This window comes from Notothenia rossii (assembly GCF_949606895.1).
Source record: "Notothenia rossii genome assembly, chromosome: 11".
NCBI lineage: Eukaryota > Metazoa > Chordata > Actinopteri > Perciformes > Nototheniidae > Notothenia > Notothenia rossii.
In genome coordinates this window covers 36,786,672-36,808,231 of record NC_136910.1, presented here as the reverse complement: position 1 = coordinate 36,808,231, position 21,560 = coordinate 36,786,672, and the positions used below count along the sequence as shown (strand labels likewise).

The 21,560-nt window shown below is 43.9% G+C and overlaps 2 protein-coding genes across 5 annotated transcripts; both read right to left on the bottom strand.

Moving 5' to 3' along the window:
* Positions 1-44: 44 nt before the first annotated feature.
* mrps2 (mitochondrial ribosomal protein S2) lies at positions 45-3,669 on the bottom strand. The gene is made up of 4 exons (XM_079659819.1): positions 3,507-3,669; positions 3,160-3,276; positions 2,944-3,064; positions 45-992 (listed from the first exon to the last, which is right to left on the bottom strand). The coding sequence occupies exons 1-4, from the start codon at positions 3,529-3,531 to the stop codon at positions 428-430; spliced, it is 828 nt and encodes a 275-aa protein (XP_079515945.1). The 5' UTR covers positions 3,532-3,669; the 3' UTR covers positions 45-427.
* Positions 3,658-13,637, bottom strand: ppp1r26 (protein phosphatase 1, regulatory subunit 26). 4 transcript variants are annotated; one of them, XM_079659806.1, is made up of 5 exons: positions 13,407-13,637; positions 6,452-9,691; positions 4,658-4,772; positions 4,353-4,438; positions 3,658-4,253 (listed from the first exon to the last, which is right to left on the bottom strand). In XM_079659806.1, exons 2-5 carry the CDS (start codon positions 9,619-9,621, stop codon positions 4,214-4,216), a joined length of 3,411 nt encoding a protein of 1,136 aa, XP_079515932.1. In that variant the 5' UTR covers positions 9,622-9,691; positions 13,407-13,637; the 3' UTR covers positions 3,658-4,213. The 4 variants fall into 4 exon arrangements, with proteins under 4 accessions (XP_079515932.1, XP_079515930.1, XP_079515931.1 ...); XM_079659804.1 differs by lacking the exon at positions 13,407-13,637 and adding an exon at positions 12,456-12,617; XM_079659805.1 differs by lacking the exon at positions 13,407-13,637 and adding an exon at positions 12,456-12,617 and having other exon boundaries at positions 4,353-4,403.
* Between the last annotated feature and the right edge of the window lie 7,923 nt (positions 13,638-21,560).

The window sequence follows — 21,560 nt, the reverse complement described above, 5'->3', positions numbered from 1 at the left end:
TACAAAAATACAGTAGGTTATTAAATTAAAACCAGAAGACCATACGTAATAAAAAGATTCCTTTAATAATAATAATAATAATATACACACAACTTCAGTCTTAACATTAGTGGAGTTGCAACGCTTAGTAAATCTACTGAGAAATATTCTGATTATCGACTAATTGCTTAGGTAATTTACAAAAATGGCAAAAATGCTTTTTCCAGCCTTTCAAATATGTATATGTTGTCCTTTATTCTGTTACATCAAATTAAACTGAATACTTTTGGGTTCGTGACTGACAATACATGACATCTTGAGAAACTGGAATTGACATTTTTCACAATTTATAGTCCAGAAGTGGCAGATTAATCGATTATTAAAATAATTTGAATTTTGAGTTGCAACCCTTAACATAAGACAGCATTCTTGCCTTCCCCCCCAAACACTAGTCAGATTTTTTTTTCAATAATTCAGAGGCATTAAGAGGAGCAGCGGACGGCAGTAGCTCCATGCGTTTCCTTTTGTCCTTAGCACGATTGATAATCATCTTGAATAAGTGACAGTATAACTCCATGGCAATAGGCGTGTCATCATTGCCGGGCACGGGGTACGTCAACAGGCTGGGGTTGCAGTTTGAGTCAACCACTCCAATTGTAGGAATGTTCATCTTTGCTGCATCTCTGATTGCCACGTGCTGCTGAAACACATTGTTGAGAGTGGAGAGGAAGACGATGAGGTCTGGCAGGCGGACCCCAGGGCCGTACTGGATCGGGGCGTTGGTGAGGAGGCCGCCCTGCCAGTAACGGGTGTGAGCGTACTCCCCACATCCCTTAGCAGTGCTCTCCACCAGCTGGCTGAACTGACGCTGGCGGCTGACAAACAGTATGACGCCCCCCCGATACGCTACATGTGCGGTGAAGTTCAGGGCCAGCTGAAGGTGCTCCACGGTCTGGTCCAGATCAATAATATCTTGTTCCAATCGGCAGCCATACAAGTATGGTTCCATGAGCCTGTGAACAAAAATAATTACAGTTAGGCTATGTATGATATTGCATACTATTCATTGCCATAGTTTCTGAGTATGATATGTGGGCTTAATGGACGAGATATTTATTTCCCTAGGATGTAGAATGCTTCCTCTTCTTGCCTCAGATTGGGGATTGTGAAATGGTGTTTGTTCTGCTTTCCTGAAATAATCTTCAAAGCCATTGTTTTTCACAAAGTATAGTAAAAAGTGGGCTAGTGGCACAGTTTAAATGTTTGTTAGAGGTGTATGCAGGGTTCCTGCAGGTTTCACCAACTCAAATTTACAACTTTTTTAGACCACTTTGAATAGCATTTAAGACCTATTTCACGGCAAGAAAGTATGAAGGAAAATTGCTATGAAAGAAGAAATACGTCCCATAATTACCTACAAAGTAAATGTATTCATGTTCAACATAAGAACGATGACTGAATATAACAGTACACAGAACTGTGTTAGACAAAGTGTGTGTGTGTGTGTGTGTGTGTGTGTGTGTGTGTGTGTGTGTGTGTGTGTGTGTGTGTGTGTGTGTGTGTGTGTGTGTGCGTGTGCGTGTGACAAGAGCTATATTCAGAGCTCTGCTGTCTTCATGCTGTTGTATGATTGGTGTTTAGCTACGGTATTTAGCGTCCACAGTACCTCCGCTTTTAGGGTTGATGCAGACCCAAACGTCACCCGGAGGCCCCCCGATGTTGGTGCGGGAGCTCCTGCACTAGCCAACGCCGCACTAGCTAACGCTGCATTAGCTAACCAAAAGCACATTTTTCGTTCCCCTCCACTGGTTTCAACCAAACACTAAATTTGATGTTTTCCAACGAAATAGGGTTGAACTTACACTTCCCCATATTTATTTTCAAGTAGATTCGAAGATACCAAGGTTTCTGACTGCCGCTAGCTGAAGCTTGGTTGGTTGCTAGGATACTAGCTGGGTGTTCTCCGATAAGGGGCCGGGGGAAACAAAGTTAGTGATTACTGGTTCCATGTTGATTTATTTCAATACAAATTGTTGGGGGGAACTGAAAGGCTATTACCGTACTGGCTACTTTGCAGCCCGAACATTTCCCCCAAAACACATTTAGACGCTACACAGAAGTACCTTTCAAATCCGATAATTTTTAAGACCTTCTAAATCATATTTAAGACCTTTCTTATTTTTTTGATCATATTTAAGACCTTTTTTAAGGCCTTAAATTCTTATTATCAAATGTAAGACTTTTTAAGACCCCGCTGGAACCCTGTGTATGTATGTACACATATACACACATACATATACATATACAGGGCACACAAAGGGCAGTCCAGAATTTTTACAGTTACCATGCTCTAGATTTACTCCACTGGGTTGAAACTGGTAATATTTTCGAAAATCAAAACAGAAACAATGTCAATCCAAAGTACAGACAACATTGGTCAATTTCCTTTAGTTGATCAGAAGCTATTTGTTAATTTCTTGATTGGTTGTACAACTGAACAATAACAATCAGCAACTAACTAACAAGCTGATTAGTGGCTGCATTTTAAAACATTGGCATTGTTGAAGGGAACCTGTGAACAAAGAATTGCATGGCCAATTATAGTTTCACTGGAATCGTAGAGCATGAGCCCTTTAAAATTAATTTAAGGACGACACATTCGGTGCCGAGAGTGTAGAAAATGTGATATTTCAGTTGTTTCTGACATTTAAGAGCCCAAAACGAATCATAAATGTATTTGAAGACAGCCAGCAGATTACTTGATAAGGAAAAAAAAGTTGCAGGCCAATCTTTTACACTCAAATGATTGAATAAATAGAGTTGCTTTACCATTATTTATCTCTCTGCACTTATACGGTATACGGTTATGGTACATGGATGACACTAACCAAACAACTCCCAATGTCACTGCAGATCCAACGTAACAAAATACATAAAGAGCTGATGAGCTTTACTAATACCAACCTGTGTCTGCAGCCCTTCTTATGTCCAAGATGCACCCTGGCCTCGAACAGGGATTTGACCGAGAAGAGCTCTGACACACGAAAGAAGTCAGGCTTCTCGAGTGGCAGGGTCATTATCCTTTCTGTAGGTAGGAGAAATGACATTGCTTAAAGTCCAACATAAAACAAATCCAACTTGCACACACCTGACCTGATGGTTTAGCATTTGTTAGATTACCTGAAGCATCCTCAACTTGTAGTTGAGGTGATTTGACAGCTGCCTCGGTGCCGTAGAAATGACCAGAAGCGGGGTATCCGATTGTAACAGCTCTGGACTGTCGTAGCGCCCAAAGCCCTTGAGATAAAACACAAATATCAGTCAAAGAAAACGATATAAGTTCACTTGTGACAAGCGAGTAGTGCTAGCTACGGAGCTTGCTAACGTAACGGACGTTAGCTGTGATGCTAATGTGCCCGTTAGCATTACAAGCAGAACAACGCAACAGCATGTTTATTGTTTGTGATACTCCCACATTATTCAGTTTATAACATTACTTTGTCGGATAGTAAACTATGCTTCCATACCTTTCGTAAGTGCCCGGGCAGCCATGCTTGCTTGAGTACCACGGAAGGTCAGCAAACTGCGACTGCGTGTTTGTAGTTCGGGGACTGCCGTAAAGTCCGTCTGTCGTGAACGCTCTATGCATTAAACTACATCACCCATGACGGCAAATCATTGTCTTTACGTTTAAACTTTATTGAAAAAGAAATACAACACAACTGACAACAACGGCATCTTGTTATTTGGCTTTAAAAGATATACACAATATAAATCAACGATACTTTGAAGAAATAACTAATTGAACACGTCTGGGAATAAAGATGACATATCAAAACAAACAATAACAGCAGTAGTATGTTTCATGTCATCTATTTGGTGCAGGAAAATAATAATAATAAGGTAATATCAATAGGCTACCTTAAAACTAATTATTTTATAAGCAACGTAAAAACTGAAGATGTACTGCCAAAACTCAAGAAAAAGGATGCCCTCTGTTGGCTAAATAAACAACAAATTAACTTCCAAATCTGATTACATATTTTGGAAAAACCTTATTAATATTTGATTAGGAAGATGACAAAGATGTTTCTTTTGAAATCCAACCAAAACAATGCCACCTGCCTTCAACATCAAGTCTAACACCAAATCTTCGAACGCCTAATGAAGTGTAAAACAATTATTCAGCAACCCACATATTGCGATATGCATGCCTCAAATGCAAAGGTATGTTTTATTTTGTTACGCTGTGGTGGCTGGATGCTTCACTGTTCCTGAAAAAGATGAAAATCGTCCAAAAATGAATGGGTTTTTATTTGAATGTGATTAGTCACTGTGGGAAAAAACATATAGGTCTAACCACACACACATACCTGTCGACAGGAATGAACTGAAGCTTTCTCTTGACACATTCCACTGCCTTTCTGTACACAGGAGCACAGCTGTAAGAAGGAACCACCTGCAACATATTGCAATAATTCTCACTCTGGATACTGACTGCTTTTAACTCACATCTAATGAAAATAATAACACAAAAACACCCAAAGATTGCCGTTGCCGCAGCTGAAGAATCTGAGCTTTTATGTTGCTAAATATCTGGTTTCAGGTCAAAAGATACAGCGTGTAGAAAGTAGAAACCTAAGCTACAGCTAACATTGGGGTTTCTATGTAATTGTACCTTCTTGCATGTGCGTGTAAGGAACCCTGTGTCGAACATCCTGACTCTATCCTCCGTGGTTAGAGCTATGCAAGGTCTGAAGGTGATGCCAGGGTCAATAGCACTGGACAAAGACCTGGGCAAAGAGCAGGATACACATCAGACAAATTCCCAGTAATGACTTAATGCTCTATTAATCCATCACAAACTCCATCTTCAAGCAAGTTAACATAGTGTGTCAATTCAAATTGTAGGGGTTCAATGAACCTCGATGAGCGTTACAGTGATGCAATTAGAGTTATTATACATTATTAATGTAGCTCGGATTCCAATCTTTATTACACAGATGCACTTAAAAGACACAGCAACATTTAGTTTTCTGAAAGAGTAAAAGAAAAAAAGAAACGGATCTTACAAAATATTTACAAAACCTGGCAATGCACAGCATGTTCAGTAACTTCTTTTGTTTGATAAACAAAAATAAATAACCCTTTTCACATAGGAAATTCAAGAAAACGTCAACATGACAAAGAAATTAACACACTAAATATCAATATAATCAACCAGAGAGAAATAACCATGTGGCTTCTGGAAAAACGCTTGAGTCATAGGGGTCATAAATCCAAGACTGTCATTGTGGCTTTTATATGATCAATACGTTTTAATCTGAGTTTAAACCATAAAAGGGCACTATGAAAAACAAATGTTGAGAAGATGTGGTTTAAGGTTTCTACAGTAGTTAAGAGAGGAAACATGATTGTTCCACTCCAAATGTTATTATAGATTTTTTCTACAAAAGGTGCCTGTCAAGGGGTCAAGGGTATAATCTGTTTTTAAAGTGTACCCTGGCTATTTCCCTTATGTGCAAAAGTTAGAAAGGCTATTCTCAATCTATGGGTGAGAGGACATTGGGTCTGCATTCTGCAAGTGGCCTCCTAGTTTCCATTAGCCATTTATTTATCCACTGATTCATCTTTACTTATCAGAACTTCTCAGAGACCCATGTGATGTTCAAAACCTAAAGTAATGCAATTTACTCTGACAAAGAAAAATGTGTTTTGCATGCAAATCTATTTTATGCTTCATTTTTTACCAATCAAGTAATGAAACCAAACTGTGTCGTTTTTTGATGAACCACACTCCAAAACGTGAATTAATTGAACACTGTAATTTAGTTTTTTCTTATGGCTTTTATTGAGATACCCCTGATGAAGGCAATGATGGAAAACATATTACAATAACATCAACAATACTTTTTAACTTTTGCACATGAAATGACTTAAAGTAAGCCCATAAGTTATATTGGGTAAGATTTTGTGATGACAGCATGTATTTTCTGATTACCATTACTATTTTAGTTTTCTCGGTGGCAAATTTAAAAAGATACATCCACATTTGAAGCATTTGGTCTTAACCCTAAATCTTTATTTATTCTTTTTACGTAAAACGTGAAAAGTATTTAGCATGATGCTTTTTTTTTCTCCAAGAAAGCCTTTTGATAATCATACTACTTATTCAGTCTGCCTTCAGTTTGAACATTTAACTGTATTGCTTTCCAAAGGTTTGCTGATATGAAATAACAAAAAAAGTTGCCATGGTGGTGCCATTGCGTTACAAAGCCATATAAATGTACAAACACATATAAAAAGAAAGCCTGTTTCATCTTATCATATTAACAAACATTCCCTTCCATCCCATACATGAATGAGCTTGACCATAACCTATACTATATGTATAAGCAAATCACAATTGAGAAACTCATTTTAAATAGAATTCATGATGCTATGGGACATAGAGGCCAAAGGAAATACTTACGAATCGGAATAGCCCTGCTTCTGCCCTGGATTTCTGATGTTGCCTGACTCACAATCTGCCTCGTCTATAAAGTCTTCCTCTCTCCTCTCAAGATGTTCTTCTTTATCGTCTATCTCCATACTCTGACTTTCTCTCTTCATCTCACGTAGCAAGTCCACTTTCTCATTTCCCTCGCTTCTTTCCCTGCTTCGAACCTGGACATGGTTGGTCCTATTAGACTCCAGTTCAACAAACACACTCTTGTCTTTAGATATGTGCACCATACTCTCTGTCTCTCCTTCTATAGGGAACTGAGACCTCTGTGTAAAGGACACTCTTGGATGCTGCCTGGCAGTTGACAAAAGACTCAAACCAGGAGATCTGAACGTGGCCTTTACATTTGTCTCTGTGGAGCATGGCAAAGGAGCTCTGCTGGTCCTTGCAGAGGACCAAACAGTGCCTGGAGTTTGTGATTTGGGCCCCTCGCTTTGATAAGCGGGAGATGCTGATGAAGTTTCGCTGATTTTAGAAGATGTGATATGGAATGGAGTTCGACTAGGCATCCTAGAGTCAGTAATGGGAAGTCCGAAGCTCTGGCGCCACTTGTTTGCCTCAGAGCGAGAATGAGCAATGTTAGGACTCAACACAGGCCTAACCTTCGCAATCTGTGGGGTGACATTGTGGAAGATACCTTTTCCAAAGGTAGGCCTCATTTGCTCAGTTCTAGCCGCCCCTGCCCCGTCTGCTGGCTCCAAAGCAGTCGGGCCGCAGGAGAGACGCGATTGTGCGCCGACAGCAGATATGTCTGGCATCAAACCCTGTGGTGTAGGAAGAGGCTGACTCCAGAAAGGAGATTGTCCTGGACTTGGAATTTCAGCCTGCTGATTTTCCTGTTTAATGTCTCTCTCTTGAAGTGGGGCACAAACCGCCGTAGTACCGTTTCTTGATAGATCTTCATCTTTACTTTTCTCCGTGGTTGATACTTTCGCCTTTTCAGCCAGAAACCTTCTGATCTCTAGCTCGATGCTATCGTCGCTGTCCACTGAACTGCTGTCTTCCTTTGTCTCAACAGCAGTCTGTGTAATATACGGCAACAGAGTGGCTTGAACACCAGCTGTCAATTCCCCTTGTTTGTGTTGTGAAATTCTGTTTTTACTTAATCCAGACTTATCTTTCACCTCAACTTTTCTCTTTTCTACTTTTTTCAGAACTTTTATGGAAATAGGATCCATTTTTAACTTTTTGGTCTCCAAAGTATTTCCTAGCAATGGTTCTCCATCCGTTAGGCTCAGCCTTGATTTCCGCTTAAGATCTCGCTTTTTCTTTGTCTTCTTCTTTGTCTTGAGCAGGTCTTTTATAGCCGTGTCTAGGTCTTCATCGCTGTCAAGCGAGCTGCTTTTGTCTCCACTCTGCTCCTTCTTCATTAGTCTAGACATTTGGTATGTTTGACTACACTGGGAAAATAATAATGGGCTGGATTCTATTCCACGCTCAGGTGAAGCTTTAGTGGCTGTTTCTTCAACATTGTCATCTGTCCTTGGAGGGCTGGAAATGCTCAGGTTTGCCTGTTTTTGTTTTCTTCTCTGAGTCAAAGACAATTTTAGGGATTTCTTTTGAGTTGCAACTGGTTCTTCTTTCGCTGTCTCTTGCTCATTTATACTTTGAGGCTCTTGAGTCTTAGCAGTGGGCGGTTGTTTGAGCATTTGGGCCTTCTGCTCAAGAAAATTCTTGATTTCTTGCTCTATCCCATCTTCACTATCAATGGAGCTGCCATCACTTTCTTCATCCGGGCAGTTGCCAGGAGGGGATGATTGCACAGAAGATTCGGTGGGGGTGCAACTGCTATGGCCAACACTATGATGGAAGACTTCAGGCATGACAGTTTTTGAAATGTCCAGTATCGCCTCAGCACACATGAGCTCTGCAGTAGTATTAATTTTCGAAGGGGACGTAGTAAGTTGCTCCTTAAAACCTTCAACTTGAAACAAAAGCAATTCATTTCCTTTACCCTTCGAGCTCCCGGAGAGTGTATTCTTGGGTATGAAAACGGATGAAGAAGGAGTTTGAACAGATTTGACTTCTTTCTCTGCTACGGTCTTCTTCTTTCTCAGTCTTTTTTTCTTCATTTTTTCAGTGCTCGGACTTCCAACAGCATGCAGTAAAGACTTAGTAAAGTGCTTTGGCTTGTGCAAGAATGGATTAAGGACACTCTTATCTTTGAGTTGCTCAAGCTGGTAGGAGCGAATAGCTTCTTCAATCCCATCATCGCTAGTTGAGTCAGACTCTTCTTTTAATGCATGTGGAATGAAGGGTTCTGGTTTGTCCTGTTGCTCCTTTTTCTCCAACTGGTATCTTTGAATGGCTTCCTCGATGCCATCATCACTACTGGAATCATTTGAGTCTTCCTCCACTTTAACTTTGACCGGGCATTTTGCTTTGTTGAAGAGGTTGATTGTTTTCGAGGGGAACTTCATTGGCTCTGGGGGAATGACTAAACTTTTGGTTGTTGAACTTTTATTGAAATCAAATGTATTAGCTGTGTTTTCATTTAGGGAAATTTTGTTTTTGATATACTTTTTTATAGGTATAACAGCTGGTGATGTGGGAGTCTCAGCTTTGACACTTTTTGGGAACTGGCTGCTGGCAATCAAAAATGTATTGGTGTCAGAGTTCTGTTTGGAAACCTCAGGAAAAGGAGGGCTTTTCCTGGGAATGTTGGATGATTCGAGAAAGGTGAAGCATGGTTCCGCCTTGCGTTTGTGATCATCCTTTTCCTTCAAATATTCCAGTATTGCCTCCTCAATTCCTCTGTCTACAGAACTATCGCTGTCAGAGTCACTGCTCTCGTGGTTGATTGGGGAGGAAACATCTGCCTGTTGGTTCTCAGTGGGACTTTTAGTTTTGGACTCAGCCCCCACATAAGAACCCATCGCAACCTTGCACACTTCGGGATGAACTTCCTGTCCTGGTGGTACGTTTCCCTCGATCTCGTCGCCCATCTCGAGTGAGGTCTGGGTGCTCCTAAGGCTCTCTATGATCATCTGGACCTTATCTGAGATAGGTGTGCCTCTGGTGGACAACTCTGGGTCAGAGTCATTGAAGCAGACTGGAAGGCTATAGCCTCCAGGTGGGCCACATGTTCTCCATTCTGTTTGCCTCGCTGCGACAGGAGGGACATTCATCAAGTACATTCTAGTGGAGGGGGGGTGAGGTCCTCGACCATTGGAGTGCAGCTGCCTCCAATCAATCACATCGTTCAATCTGAGGAGAGAGCAGAAATAGAGAAACAATGACAAGCCCGTCAGACTACATTCAGTATTTCCAAAAATGAAACATAAGATGAAATGTATTAAACAATTGTCGTCATTCTGGCACAAATATGAAGGAAAATTAGAATGAATTAAAATAAATCCAATAATAATAGATTTTTGATACCCAATGTCCATTATTTAAAAGGTCTGCATACAAAGGCAACATTGGGCTTCCCTTATGGCTTCAAGCATGTATAGTAAAGAGAAATAAACACATTTGTATGTATTGCTTGGCAGGTATAATGGGAAACACTGTGGATCACTCATGCTTACAATTTTGTATAAATCTTACACAATACATCTTGTGTAAGGTAGGAGTAGGAAGTTAAGGGTTGTTGTAGCTTGGTCATGCATTTATTGAAAAGCACTAACAATGTCAGAGAGAGAGTAACGGCTGTACTTTAATACAAAGATGCCCTCTAATTAATGTATCAATCACTTTAAATTGGGCTGGCAGTCGATTCAAATATTTAATCGCATGATTGTCCATAGTTAAATCGCAAATTAATCGCAGTTCTAAATGTACCTTAGACGGATATTTTTCATACGCTTATTATATGAGTGGACAATAGGTAGACCCTCCAGAAAAACGCGGGCAAAAATCCTTGATTATGCGGGCTAAAATCCTTGATTATGCGAATAAACATGCGGGGGTTTTATGTGATTTTATGCGGTGAAATTACGGGAAGTTGCGAAATATGCGGAAAGTTACGAAATATGCGGGGAAAAAGAATAACAATTTTTTTAAATATTGGGCTGTCTTATTTATTCTCTCTCACACACAACCTGCCACTAACGTTAAACCCCTTTACTATTCAATTAAACACATTCAATGTTTATTTATTGTAAAAGCAATTGGGCTATTTTAATCTCACACACACACACACACACACACACACACACACACACACACACACACACACACACACACACACACACACACACACACACACACACACACACACACACACACACACACACACACACACACACACACACTTCTCCGCCTCATTCTGTTTTAATTTACTCGTTCGTTATCTGACCAGCTTCAATCTTGTAGGCTAGTCACTTCGTTTCTTGTAGCCCTCGAAAGGGTTTTGGATGTTGATGCCTTGGTGAACGCGAGTTGTTTGGCTTTCTTGTCCGCAGCAGCAGAAAGCATTTTCGAATGTTTGAATGAATCAAAGTAGGTCGTCACCGTCGATGTTCTCTTAAGCTCCAACACACAGTTGCACGGGGTGCAGAATAGTTTCCCCCCACTGTTTGCCCGGTCTTTAGTAGAAATGTTCGTCGGTAAATGAGATGGATTAGATTTTTTCATCTTGGTGTTTTCTCTATTTTGTGAGCTCCACACGTTCACTCTATACAGTGTTGTTTACATTCTGTGATGCGCGAGCTGATGACGTCACGTCAAGACGAGTTAACTTTTTTCCCCCTCAACTTTATGTGGAAAAATGCGGGGATTATGCGGCCTTTTGATAAATATGCGGCCTTTTAAAAATCTGCGCCATTTTGCTGATTATGCGGTAAATTCTGCGATCGCAGAATCGCGTTTTTCTGGAGGGTCTAAATAGGGGTGTAACGGTATACGTACCTGTACCCTTCAGTTTGGTACACGTGTGTACTGAACGAATATAACGTTAAACGTAAAAATGTGAGAACGTGAACAACTTTTTGGAAGTAATCTCAGGTGCTGCGTCGCAGCATTCAGAGTAATTTGCTCACATTGGTTTCAACGCGTCATAGAGCGACCAAGTCATTTCATTGGACGAGAGGCATACTATGAGAGCTGGTCACAGGGATTCGTTCAAATTTAGTCAGTAATTTGAGGAACTATCGAAATGGCGAACGCAGATAAAGTTGAGCTCGAAAATCCTCCAGCATCATTGAAGTCTCCGGTTTGGGAACATTTTGGTTTCGCAGTTACGTACAAGGATGACAGACAAAGACAGGTGGACCAAACCAAAGCTGTTTGTTGGCATTGTTCAACTAAAATTGGTTACGCGGCTGGCAATACATCAAACTTGCACACTCATTTGAAAAGGCATCAACCGAACGTGAATATCACCGGTACCAAAAGAAAAAAGACTGAAGTGCAAACCCAACTCCCGCTAGCATTTAAGCCTCCACCACTCGCAAAAAAGTTCAGACCGAGCCAAAGCTATTACTAACGCCAAATATCCTTATGTTGCCATGTTAGCAAAGCGCTACATGGCTGTATCTGCTACCTCTGTCCCTAGCGAGAGGGTGTTCTCCACAGCAGGAGACATTGTTGGTGCCAGCAGATCTGCCCTTTCGGCAAGCAATGTGGACAAATTAATTTTTCTTTAAAAAAAACATGAAAATACAATGACAAACAAGTCATAATGTCAAACTGGCTGCTTAGGTACTAGTACAGTACAGTTCAAATACAGATTATTTCTGTTAGAATTATTCATGCTTTAATGAGACTAACTCATGTTGAGGCTGTTGAAGGAGGAGTAAAACGACAATTTTACTGTACTGTTGGGTGGCCTAATCTGTGATAAAACATTTTAATTGATAGTTTATCTATCTTTTGCATTTAGGATCCATCTCAACATCAAAAGTGAATAAAGTTGTTTGAGAAAAGAGTAAATGTAACAGTTAAACACATATTGACTGTAACCCTAACTGTTCCTGTTTCATTGTGCAAACGCAGTTCATGCAAACAAATCGAAAATATAACTGGATACCTGCCAGGCTGCGTGGATATTGAATGGTAAGATGGCACCTGGTGAACCATATAATGAGTCATGTCTAGAGATCAACGATGCAAAAGCCAGTATTGTGCATCCATGTAAATACATGCTACTAGACATTATCCCAGTATAGGAGTGGCTATGCAACCGCCTTTAGCCTAGTATCTACCCTAAATGTGAATCCTCCCGAACTCTGCACCCTGCGGGGGGATATGGGCATCCCCTCTACAGCCTGACACCAAGTGACAAAATGCACAACTCCTATTTATTAAAACCTGCTAAACGTGTAGAAAGTAGCAAACCAATACAGGAAACCAGGATGGGTCACCAAAGACGCCCCGCTCAAAAAAATACGCCGAGAAGCAGAAAAAATGAGCTAAAAACGTAGCATAACGTAGTCGTATGCCAACTTTGTTTGACATATCTAACAAAGTTTAACTACACATTCAAACATAAATGGGTAGCATTTTCTGGATTGCATAAGGAACTGTGTTGCTGGGTGTATTTTCCCTTCCGGACCCTTTCCTGTTTGCGACAAAGAAACCCCGGCTGTCACCGTATCCCTCTAGCGGCACGAACTGCACCGATGCCCGGCGTGCAGCGCTAGGAGACTCCGCAGAGCAACCATGTTTCTTCGTACCGGCCACGGTTGTCAAAACGCTCCATATTCAGTCGATATCACCTCTAAATGCGAAAAAGTTCCCTAAACACGTATTTATAAAACAGTATGGCTACATATTTAGAGAGAAAATTGAGCAGATGGTGGTGTGAAACGTTGCAGCGATAACCGTGGCTACTCGGTGACTTGAAAGACACAGGCGGGCCTCCCGGCTGCTGCAGCCCCGGCATTTTCTCCGGCAAAGAAAGCCTTTGTATTGAGCCACAGCTTAACCTCCTAGCCTCGGCTATTTCGCACAAAAACACAAGCGTAGACGTTTAACTCACCTAGATATGACACAAAACAGCTCTACTGTAAGATTGTGTTCAGTGCTGCGTGGATTTTAGGATGTTTGTAGTGTCGTCGTGGAGATATTTCGGGGTCCGTCGCCAGCTCACACAGCGCCTGAAGCTCGATCCGTCGAGTCTCCCTCCGCTGCAACTGCCGGGCGGACCAGCTTCCTTAAACCCAGAGTCCAGCCAAGCATGGCCCCTTTCAAACGGCATCACACCGCCGGAAGACATGCACGCTTTCATTTTAAAGTACACTCTGCCATTACAAAAACACACAGGGATGGGATACGTTTGATTACACTTAGTATCTCTAGGTTAAAACATGAAAACGGGCTTTTTCGGGAACAATTTAGTGTAGCCTACACTACAGGTGGAAGAAGTAGCCCACTTTACGTAAATAAACAAAGATAAAATAAGTAGAAATTCGCTGTCGAAATCAAAAGTATTGCATTCAAAATCTTATTTAAGTAGTAGGTTAGCATTATCAAGCAAATAGTATGTAATACGTCCTACGATCTTACTTTTAAGTATAAAACTAATTCAAACTTAAAGGCTAAGTAATTTAGGTCTACTCAATATGCAAAACGGCCTATTTCAGTATATTGGCCAATATATTATTTGGTAATCATTGATGCATTAATGTGCACTTTAATGTTGCAGAGCTCTGCTAATGGTGAATTTTTTTTATTTTTTTTTACTATCGGCCTACTGCCAGTTTAGTGAATTTCGCAAAGGTAAAGTTAACCACAACTAATAGATGGCAATTAATTTGCTGATTATATTTTGTATTTTTTACCTGAATATTCAAAGTAACTGAAGTTATTAAATAAACGTAGTAGAGCAAGTAGTTAGATCTGCCAATTAATAGAAGTATAATGTTGCAAGTTTAAATACTTAATACAAAGTACAAAATCTTACCTATACGTAAATGTACTTAAATACTATACACCACTGCATTAGTATTATGCAGAATTGCCCTTTAAAAAATATATAGCTTTTATATAACATAATTTATCATATGAGCCGTAATGATGCTGTGATTTACTATCGTGCTGCTTTACATTTTAAGATTTTTTTGTAATATTTGTATAATACTTCTACTACTGGAGGCGTGTGGTGCAGTGGATTAGTGAGTTGGAGTTTGGATCAGGGGAGCACAGGTTCAAACCAAACCGCACTGCAGTCAGCATGTCGTTGTGTCCCTGAGACATTTCACCCCAAATTGCTCCTGTGGGGATTGCCCACAGTATTGAGTATGTAAGTCGCTTTGGATAAAAGCATCTAAGAAGTAACATGTAATGTTGTGTAATGTACTACTAAAACAGACCAGATGAAGACTAAATAAAATGCCCACAAAAAGCCTTAACACATAGTAAAAGAGAAACAAATAGTGTTTGTTGTAAAATGATCAGATGTTATATCTTCTCAGTGTAAACTGTACTGTTCTGTAGGCTAATACTTTAAATGTTAATCTATACACCTACTGCCTGAATCTGCTTTATGGTTTTCACTTTCTTTGGTTCATTTGTTATATTTTTAATTCAGTAGGTGCACCTACAGTATATGTTCATAAGGTGGGAACTGAATGTGTTAAACTAAAACATTTTCTGTCAGCTCACATTTTATTTCTGCACCACTAATGTTGCTGTGGGTTGCTATGGTGCTGCTTTACATTTTAAGAATATTCTGTAATATTTGTATAGTATTACAATGACTAAAACAGACCAGATACAGCCTAAATAAAATGTTCAGAAAAAGCTTTAAAACCCTAAATGAAAACTGCTTCCCAAAAATAGAAGGAAGCAGAAAGAGCAGTCCATGTCTGGTTTATTTTTCCAATAATGTATGATTTGGATTGTGTTCCACAGAGCATTTGCATCATGTCTCTTTTTTGGCAAAAAGAAGCCCATTCCTCCTCCAAGGGAATAGTCTTGCCAAATCAATGCATTGCCATTTAGAAATGAATACTAAACGGACAAGCATTAGAGCAGTGGTTCTCAACTGGTCAGGCCACGGGACCCACTTTTTCTTTTGTCAATAAATCACGACCCGAAATTTTGAACCACTCAAATCTATTCAACAAAAAAATCGTGCTCTAATATATACGCCTTTCAGCATATATTATTAATTAAAGTGAAGTACAGTGCATATATCCCTTCACAGAACTGAACAATGCTTTTAAATAAGGTTTAATGAGATGATGGAATCAAAGATGAACTGTATAACATAAAAAGGCACACGTGTTGAAAACCCAATCCCAGAAGGGGGTCTGGGGGGATTCTCCCCCAGGAGATTTTTAGAAATATTAACATATAAACTATGTGTTCTTGTACACTCTGAGATGAAAATAAATAAATCTATTACCCGACATTAATAATATGTTATGCCATTGTTTGTTTTTCACTTTGTTCTTACAGCTTGCTGCTCCACACAGAGGCCCTTTCTCAATCCTCTAACTCCCCTCCTCGACTCCCCTCCTCGACTCCTATCCTCAAGACTTAGTCCCGCCCACAGGAGATGCAAGCACAGGAGCCCAGAAGGGGAAGCAGCAGGCAGTTAGAGAAATGAGAACTCCTCTGAGCGGTCATTTTAAAGAGACGTCCATTAATGATGACAGGAGGCACAGCAGCACTATGTCTGATGGACAGATGTGTTCATGACAACTTATATATTTACTTTTAATTCATTCACAGTGCGGTATAATGAGACAATAACAGGCTACAGATGCGGACATATACACACACACACACACACACACACACACACACACACACACACACACACACACACATATATATATATGCATATATTTATATAAATATATACAATTTCAGAATCAAACAGAGCACTCCCATTTTGTTAATGTCTTTCATTTTTTGTAAAGCACTTTGAATTGCCTTTTGTTGAAAAGTGCTATTGTGGTGACACGTTATTGGACATAATTCACCTCTCGTATTGTGTTGCCACACGGACCCTTTAGTAGGGAACACCTGTAACTTCAGCTGCCATTCCTGCTAGCGCATCAAGCAGAGCAGTCATGTGTTAACCTCTCTGATATTAATGGGTAATAAAGATTGGAACTCCATTCTGAATACACCGCCTCCGACTCCCTTTTCACGGCACTACACTGGAGACCCTGACGTTTCCGAGAAAGTTTCCGGTAAATTAACGAGCATGGCTGAACACGATGTGTTCGTAAAGCTGCCGGAATTCTGGGAGCACGCCGCGGAGGCATGGTTCGCACACGTGGAGGCGCACTTCGCCTGCCGACAGGTCCGTGACGGGGACCTGAGATACTACCATGTGGTGGCAGCGCTGGGAAGCTCCGCGTCGTCCAGGTTGGTGGGATTTATCGCAGCCCCCCCGCACCATGGCAAATATGAGGCGATTAAGGCCCTTCTCCTTAAGATATTTAGCTTATCTGCTAAGGAGAGGGCCCGCCAGTTACTTGACATTCAAGGCCTAGGAGACAGCAAGCCATCTCAGCTGATGGAGAAAATGCTAAATCTGCTAGGGGGGGGAGGATCCCCGGATTTTATTCACGGAGATTTTCCTGCGTCACTTACCTTCCCGGGTCCAGACGGCGCTAGCCAACACACCTGTCACGGAGCCCCGTGCTTTGGCTGAGGAAGCGGATCGTTTTTTTCTGGCTACACAACAGCCAGGTGCAGAGACGTTAGCCGCGACGCTCAGCGGCCTATCTGCAGTAAAGAAAGCGTGGCGGAGGCCGGACACGGCTGTTTCGAGCCGGCGTGGAGACACTGGAGAGTGCGTTTACCATGCACGTTTCGGGTCAAGGGCGAAGAGATGCGTCGCTCCGTGCAGCTACAAACCCCCGGGAAACGGAGGGGCCGGCGCTCAGTAGTGGCCCTGAGCGTCGGCGGCACGTGCAGGCTCCTCTTTGTTAGCGACAGCATTTCGGGGGGCCTGTTTCTGTGTGACACGGGCGCTCAACGGAGCGTGGTTCCAGCGTCGAGTGAAGACGTCGCCCATGGTGGGCACGGCCCGCGATTGACGATGGCTAACGGCGGTCCCATTCGCACGTACGGCGTGAGGCCTATGTGTTTGTGCATCGGAGGACAGCGTTTCGGCTGGGATTTCGTGACAGCGGGCATTTCTTTTTCCCTCCTCGTAGCGGATTTTTTGTGTGCTCATGGACTCTTGGTGGACGTTAAGAATAGACACTTCGCAGCGCAGCGTACGACGGGCTGTCAGGCTCGCTATCGGGGGAAGACACGTTTCTCAGGCTGTTAGCCGAGTTTCCGGACCTGTCGCTACCCACCTTCTCTGCGCTTACCACTAAGCATGGCGTGAAACACCACGTCACTACCGAGGGGTCTCCTGTCTACGCCAGGGCCCGGCGGTTGAACCCTTCTAAGCTGGCGGTAGCGAGGGCGGAGTTCGCAACCATGGAACGCCTGGGCATTGTCCGCCGCTCCGAGAGTCCTTGGGCTTCCCCCCTGCACGTCGTCCCCAAGCCGAACGGCGGGTTCCGCCCGTGCGAGGATTACCGCCGACTCAACGACTCCACCACGCCTGACCGCTATCCGGTGCCGCACATTCAGGACTTTTCGGCTTATCTGGCCGGTACGGGGGTGTTTTCCAAGGTGGACCTGGTGCGTGGATACCACCAGGTGCCCATGCACCCCCTGGACATTCCCAAGACAGCAGTGATAACGCCTTTTGGACTTTTTGAGTTCCTACGGATGCCTTTTGGACTCAAGAATGCCGCTCAGGCGTTCAAGCGCCTGATGGATTCGGTGCTGCGGGACCTGCCGTTTGTGTTTGTCTACCTCAACGACATACTTGTCGCCAGCGCTTCAGTACAGGAGCACCTGTCCCACCTCCAAGCCCTTTTCACACGGCTCTACGAACATGGATTGATCATCAATCCTGCAAAGTGCCAGTTCGGGGTGTCTGACATCGATTTCCTGGGGCACCGCTTCACCAAGGGCGGTGCGACTCCTCTGCCAGCGAAGGTGGAGGCTGTTGCGGCTTTTCCTCGCCCGCTCACAGCACGGTCGCTCCGTGAGTTTCTGGGGATGATGACCTTCTACCACCGTTTCATCGCCCGGGCCGCACACATCATGCGGCCGCTGTATGAAGCGTTGAAAGGCAAGACCCCCGTCCAGGCAATCGACTGGAAAGCAGAGGCGGACGTCGCTTTTGCTGAGGTCAAGACTGCGTTGGCTCAGGCGGCTTTGCTGGCACACCCATCATCTACGGCTCCCATCTCCATCACCACGGACGCGTCGGACTACGTGGTCGGCGCAGTGCACGAGCAGTGGGTGGAGGGCGATTGTCAGCCGCGCCTTTTTCAGCCGCCAGCTGACGCCTAGGGAACGCAAGTACAGCGCCTTTGACCGGGAACTCCTCGGGTTTTATCTGGCCATGCGGCACTTCCGTTTCATGCTGGAAGGCCGTGAATTTACGGCGTTTGTCGACCACAAGCCGCTCACCTTCGCCATGTAAAAAGTGGCGGAGCCTTGGTCGGCTCGCCAGCAGCGGCAGCTCTCCTACATATCGGAGTTCACTACGGACGTTAAGCACGTGGCTGGCAAGTCGAACCTGGTTGCTGATTGCCTCTCCAGGGTCGTCATCGGGGCCGTTCAGTTGGGCTTGGACTATGCTCGCATGGCGGCGGACCAGGTCACGGATCCCGGCGTCCAGGCTCTGGAGGTGGAGGGCGCGGGGCTGCGCTTGGAGGACGTGGTGTTTGGCGACGCGGGCATTACTCTCCTATGTGACGTCTCTACGGGCCTGGCGCGCCCTGTCGTCCCTGCCAGCTGGAGGCGTCCGGTGTTCGAGGCTGTGCACGGCCTGTCACACCCCGGCGTTAAACCTTCGGTACGTTTGGTAGCGGCGAAGTTCGTTTGGAAAGGGCTGAAAAGGGATGTGAGGACTTGGGCCAGGGAGTGCGTGGCTTGTCAACGCGCTAAGGTGCATCGCCACACGAAGGCCCCGTTGGAGCGTTTCCTGGTGCCTGAGAGGAGGTTTGATCACGTCAACATTGACCTAGTTGGTCCATTGCCTTCCTCTCAGGGGTTTTCCTACCTCCTCACCATGGTGGAAAGAACGACCCGTTGGCCGGAGGCGGTTCCGCTCGTTTCGACATCGGCCGCAGACGTTGCCCGGGCCTTCATTGCAACGTTGGTGTGTCGTTTCGGCACCCCGTCGGACATTTCCTCGGACAGGGGCTCTCAGTTCACGTCCGAGCTCTGGAACGCTGTGGCAGGCGGTTTGGGGGTTAAGCTGCACAGGACTACCCTCAGGCTAACGGCCTCTGCGAGCGCTTCCATCGCTCCATGAAGGTGTCCCTCAAGACCGGCCTTACGGACGGCAACTGGGTCGACAAGCTGCCCTGGGTGATGCTGGGCCTGAGGACAACACCTAAGGAGGATCTGCAGTGTTCTACAGCGGAGATGGTCTACGGTCAGCCGCTGAGGGTTCCGGGGGATTTCCTCCCAAATGCATCAGCTCCCTGGTCTGCCACGGCCCAGCGAGTTTTTCTGCGAGACGCAGCGGAGGCTTTCGCTCCAGTCCCGACTGCTCAGCACGGTGCGCCGGGGTCTCAAGTTCCCGCGGAGCTACGCTCGGCCGGTCACGTTTTCATACGGCACGACGCACACAGAGGCCCCCTGCAGCCCCCTTACGACGGACCTTTCCGGGTTTTGGAACACGGTGACAAACACCTGGTGGTCGACATGGGCGGCAAGGCTGAGCACGTCTCGGTTGACCGGGTGAAGGCTGCTCACTTGGACGTGGACCGGCCGGTGGTGCTGGCTCGGCCGCCGAGACGGGGCCAACCCCCGGCTTCGATTCCTGTCAGGGTGTGTGGGCCTGTTGTTCCGGTCCCTCCTCTGTCGGGGGCCGCACAGGCGGAGGTTGCTGCACCGACTCCGGTGCGCAGGTCTCGTGGGGGCAGGCGGGTTGTTCCTCCCCGCCATACGGATTTTGTTTACACATGGATTCTGGGGGGGCTTGTGTGGTGACACGTTATTGGACATAATTCACCTCTCGTATTGTGTTGCCACACGGACCCTTTAGTAGGGAACACCTGCTGCCATTCTTGCTAGCGCATCAAGCAGAGCAGTCATGTGTTAACCTCTCTGATATTAATGGCTAATAAAGATTGGAACTCCATTCTGAATACACCGCCTCCGACTCCCTTTTCACGGCACTACACTATATAAATAAACTTGCTTTGCCTCTCATAATAACGTAACACTATCAGAGACTGGATATATCCCCCACCCCCCCTCCCTCTCCCCTCTCTGGTCGCTACAAAGAGGGAAATAAATTACGGGCCAAAAGTTTTATTTACAAGTATTAAAAGTAAGCAGAGGACACCAAACTAACTGAGACCTGTGGAGGACCGTGGAGGAACCATCAGTACACTGAAGGGTCATAGCTCCTCCAGAGAGCCTCCTCGACGCTCGATCCTCGGTCCTCGAAGTGCATTTAGAGAAATGAGATGTCCTTCAACATGGCGCGATGAAATTCATTTCCGGGTCACTACCGGAGGACCGAGGAGTCGAGGAGGGGGATTTAATTAAATGAGAAAGGGCCAGAGAGAAGAGTATAAAGAGGAGAGTCTGTGTGAATTACTTTAAATTGTGGGGAAGGGTAGATAGCTCCCATTGTTCTGTGACCTGTCGATCATCAAACCGGGGGTCATATTTCATTATGTGTTTATTTTTATCTGAAGTTGTACCCATGGATGTATATAGTTCTACCGCAAAGTTATTCTCCGTGGGGACTTCTGGCAACAATCTTGATTCTGACTCGAAAAAACATCAGCAAAGATGTTTTATTGAGAAGATGATCACTACGTGACAGAAGTTTTCAATACCGTTATGGTCTCCGGTAGCCTACTTCCAGTCCAAAGCCTACTCTAATGCATGCACAGCATTAGAACATCGTGCCTTCAAAATAAAAAAGTTTGACTTTCTTTACCAAAAAAAACACCAGTTGAGAACCACTGCATTAGAGACCCTTCAAGCCCTTAGCCTCAATGAAGCCAATATAAACAAATTAGATATAGCCTACAAGGCAGTGAAGGCACATTTAACTGATATTGATGCAAACATTTCTTTAATTACTGCATGGCATCTGAGCTAAAAAAAACAACACATGTAGTGATTTTAC